The following is a 4992-nucleotide window of genomic DNA, read 5'->3' as shown; positions in this document are numbered from 1 at the left end:
GGCAATCTAGAAAATTGATAACGGGCCAAAGTGGCGCCCGTACAAGTGTGCATTACGGACGGGGAAAATTGAAACCCGCGCCGGCTCCGGCTGAACATTGTTCCGTTCTCGAGTTCTCGTTTTGCTCGTCAACCGATCGAGATTGTGTGGTGGCTCGGAGTTAGAGGTTTCGCCAAGGGCTTATTGAGGAAAATTAATCGTTTGCTGGTAGCGAGAAGAAATCGAGGGAAATTCGTTTTTTCTTCTTCTTGGGACTGTGATATGGTTCTGGGTAAATGTAGTGGTTGGGTTTTCAGAATAGGGGGATGTTTAGAGGAATTGACGGGTTTGTTTGATTTAACCCCCTTGATTTAAGATTCATCTTGCTGATTGTGTCAGTTATTTACTGTTTTAGTACTGTGTTAGGTAAGAGAAGTTAATGTATTGTGGATTAATTAGGTACGTTTGGTAATCCTGAGTCTTAGAATTGAAATTAAATTTTTTGTTACTAATGTAACCGTTTCTGTCGCATTTTGACGAGAATCTGTGTTATAAATTAAGGGGTTGATGAATTTTATGATAAGAATATCCTTATCAATCTTCTGAAAAATTGATGAAATAAATAATACAAAAATTGTGTAAAGTAGTACTAGGGATGATTCTAATTTAAAAAATCACTAAAACATTAAGTTAATACTGTTATACTCAAATTTATGCTAATTATTAAAAATACTCTGATTGTGTGGCTACTACACGTATTTAAAATTTTTTCGAAATCTCTAAAGTGAACAAAATAGTCATCGAGTACAATGATACTTCAACTGGAACAATCCTGAGAAGATGATACACAGAAGAATTACACTTTAATCCACCCACTTGTGTATATTTACGCAGCCAATCTTGGAGACAGTATTTGCACAGTTGACACAATATCTGACTGTACACATAACTCGAATAATTGCCTGATGCAATCTGACGGACTCTGTAAAAATATTTCGTATCTTCGAAAAGAATTCAACACGGAACGAAAAATCGTGTATGAATTTTCATCACAAACGCAAGTGATTCTTGCTACAAATTAAGCAAAAAGCTTCCAACAACACTGGTCGAGCAATTTTCCAAAGCTTCTACAGGCGCGAGCAGCAGCGAAAGGGTTAAATAAAATCACCTCGACGTTTTTCAACCGCACTTTAAAGATCTGTCGAAACTGCTAGTTTTCCAGCGGTCACAGGACGTATCAAAGAAGAAGCATCGAGAGCAAAAGCCACGAGGCAATCTTCGATTACTCTATCCGCGCGTGAACTTCATTCGAAACGAAAGTTGTCATAACTAATTGAATCCTCACACGGACGCCACGCGAGAGACCGCGATAAACGTTCGAGCCGATAGAATCGCTTAGCACGAGATAAACTTGTCCGAGCTGAAGTTTATTAACGCGCGCCACGGACCTGGTTACACGACGAGAAAGAGAGAGAGCGAGAGAGAAGAAATCGGCTTTATAAATATTATACACGCGTGTCCACTGGCGAACTGGTTTCACCGTGAACGTTGCGTTATCAGCTGAACCAGTTACTTCCAGCCGCCCCACACGCCCCTCGATCCCGAAAATTTCAAAACTTTACGCACGTTTCACGACGCGACGCGACGCGGACAATTCCACTTCCTCGAATAATATCTCGTCGACGCGTGTCTCTTTTCAGATCTCGTCGTGCTGGTTGCGCGTGAATTACGGCTTCCAGGACGTCTTTTCAGCGAGCACGACGTTCACGTGGAACGTTCCTACGCCATCGTTGTTTCCGTATCATTTGGAGATTCTGTCAGGATTTTCTATCGGAGGTTCAATGAGATTCATTTTGGAGTGTATTGTACGGACCAACTGTTCTGATAGTATTTGTCAAGCTGTGACTATTTCATGGTTAGACTGATCACTGGCAGGAAGATTTTTAGGAAAAATGAACGAGAAATTTCAGAATACAATTTTGAAAGAAAAATGGGAACATTTGGTTTTCCTTATGAGGTAACTAATTGGTCACTTTCAGCTTCAGTTCATGACTATAATAAAATCTTATCCTTACTCTAAGGCTACCAAGTGAGAGAAGCCTAAGCTAGGAATCCTCAAGATGCTGAATTGAAATACTAACAGAATAAAAGCTGGATTCTCCTAAAACCGAGAAAGACACACCATCAACTAATTAAAATCTCTACCTTCAAACTCAACACCACAGAAACTACACTTCACTCATTCCACCCCCGAAATTCAAAAAGGAACTCCGCGAAGATCCGACAAAACCACCGTCCTATGCTCTCTTTTCCCCGCGGTATTTCATGTCCAATCACGAAGACAAATTGCCGCTTGTCAGCGGGCAAGCTTTATCGCATGATAATAGCGAAGCGCGCAGTATTAGCGATTTAATCGTTCCCTAACCGACAGTGCAAAAGAAATAAACGACCCGCGTGGAATTCTCGCAAAAAGAACCCAAAAAAAGAAGTATAAATCGATGGTTCAATGGATAGACAACGTTTCCGTAATTTCTGCCAGCGGGCTTTCGTCGGTGTACGGCGTTCAACCTGCAACTCGTGCCAAATTACATTAAACCTGGTGTACGTGTCGAGCATGCTCGCAAAAGGGATCCGCGAGGATGCGTTAAGCGGACTGGCGAGACAGTGGCTCTACTCCCATGTTTCCCGTAATTTACGCACGAACAAGCGACATATTATTTCGCGTAATCATCCTCGAACCGTATGAAAAGTTACTTTATAAGCTCTATGTTTCATTATAACCGCCACCGGGATACATAAAACTAGAGAGATGAAGAAAGAGAGAAAGAGAGAGTTAGTGGAGGAAAAGGAGGATGGTTACGCATCGAACTACATAACCAGCTATTGGTCATTTAATTATTGTATCCTGTCTTATAAATTATTCAGTTCCGTAATGTTTACCGATCTTCGGGAATTATTTATTGCGCGCACGTGAAGGGGGTAACAAACGCGTCTAATTATTCGCGCGGAACACCGATATTTCTGCGCGATTTATGATCCACAGGTCTGATAGGCCGCGGCATCGTTGTCCGGTTTTTAAGACGCAACAGTCACAATCTGGAACCATGTGTTCTTCTCTCAACGAGTTTACGATTCTAGCTGACAGGTTCGAGAGGCGTCCGAGAGATTTTGTCCAGTTCGTCTGTATCTCGATCGAGAAAAAACTCAGGTGATTCTGTGTGAAATGATCTCGGGGTTAAAGGTGTCGGACTGGTGGGTCGGTGAAATCTCCGCTGTCAATGAACCCCGTCGTCGTTCGTCTAATAGGAACTAAGGGACAGACCGGGGTACTTAAGCAAGCTGTTTGCTCGAAATGGGTAAACATGGGGGTATTCGTTTAGCAGAGAAATATTTACAGGGTAAATCCCCAAGACTGACACTGCCTGCCTATGCACACGGCTGTGCACTCAATATGGAAACAAGGGAATGTCAGTTGCAAAATAACGAAGAAAGCCGATGATACGGTATGTTTCTGATTGATGGATCGAGAATGTTTGCGCGTGTAATGTACGAGCAACGTTACAATCCTGCCGACTGTATTATGAATTGGTGTTGTCGATTACGCGTCTTGGGAGATTCTGACATTAATCTCGCGTATTTTGCATGTTTACATGTATGTCATAATTGCATAAACACTCTACCGATTGATGTATGTATTAAAAGAAGTAACGAGAATAACTGAAGCTTTCTAAGAAAGGTATACAGCACTAAGAGCAAAAACAATAACAACCTTCTATTCCGTTGACTCTGAACTGGTGTGCCGTGAGAAATCCACGGCTGTGTTTTTAAAAACAAGTTAAGAATGTTTACATTTTGTCGGATCAGAGAAAAAACATATTTTTTGCTGTGTCGTAGAATTCTAGTTATTAGTTTATATGTGTAGCGAGATAAACAAGGTTCACCCTTCGGCAGTCTAATGAAATTATAAATTACGCCCAGAAAAATTTAAATTTTACAGGTATCTTTTTAACAGTTAGGCCGTGTGTGATCATTTTTGAAACACGGGACACGTAACTCTACGTGATAGTTGTGATAATAATATAGATATTTAACGCTCTGTCCGAGTCTCACACGGGATAAACTGTGGAAGGGTTAAGCATCGCTGTCCTATTCTAAAAAACAACGGTCACAAAATATTCGACTTCAATTCTCATACGACAAACGTAACACAGGTCTCTAAAAATCACCCTTGTGTTAAACAAACTAAAATTTCTGGAAAGAAATGAACGTTGCAAGGATAGATCGTTGTCTGGACTAACCTGTAGTAAGGGAATCCCTGATGAACGTGAAGGTCCATGGGCATAGCGGGGTGTGCGGGCCCATGGTGTGCCGGTGCGGGGGTGTACTCACCGGCCGCGGACAGGGGTGGCTGCATCATGCTCGCCGCGGCGGCCGCGTGGTGGCCGGCGAGCACCGCCCCCCAATGGAACCCCGGTGCACCGGGCATCGCCGACGGATGTTCCAGTTCGAGGCCGCGGTGGCTCGTCGAGGGTAACGCGCCACTTCCGGCCGATCCACCGGCGATACCAGCGGCTCCACCAGCACCGCTTCCGGCGACACCGCCGCCGCGGTGCATTAGCCAGCCCTCCACCACGAACGTCAATCTTGTCCGTCCGTCGAAAAACCTTGATCACACTTTTTTTTCTTTTTGCTTATCAACGATATACCGTATCTGTTACCTAATTCTTTTTTTTAGAACAAACCGGAATTTCACGCACTAATATCCTCTTATTATCAGAAGCAAAAAAAAGGAAGAAAAGAAAACTAATCACACTTCTTCTACGTCTATCAATCGGAGGAGATCTTTGAAAACCTAACCTCCTTTTCTTCCGACCGTCTAATCGACGTTCGTTTCCTCTCTTATCTCTTTCACGGAGAACGAAACCCAAAAGGTCGATCCTCGGAAGCAGAAGGATCGATCAATCACTTGACACACTCTGTAGACACATGATATCGGGTCCAGGCACGACGCGA

General features: G+C 43.0%; 1 protein-coding gene across 1 annotated transcript in view; it reads right to left on the bottom strand.

Moving 5' to 3' along the window:
* The window catches only part of LOC108576542 (protein trachealess), a 169343-nt gene extending 164749 nt beyond the window's left edge, over positions 1-4594 (bottom strand). The window contains exon 1 of the mRNA XM_017939553.1: positions 4278-4594. Coding sequence (XP_017795042.1) covers positions 4278-4594 — 317 coding nt within the window. The remainder of the gene's footprint in view (positions 1-4277) is intronic.
* Positions 4595-4992: the final 398 nt, after the last annotated feature.

This window comes from Habropoda laboriosa, unplaced genomic scaffold, assembly GCF_001263275.1.
Source record: "Habropoda laboriosa isolate 0110345459 unplaced genomic scaffold, ASM126327v1 scaffold346, whole genome shotgun sequence".
In the NCBI taxonomy this organism is placed as follows: Eukaryota; Metazoa; Arthropoda; class Insecta; order Hymenoptera; family Apidae; genus Habropoda; species Habropoda laboriosa.
Note: the sequence above shows the minus strand (reverse complement) of the source record. Positions and strands in the feature narration are given on the sequence as shown.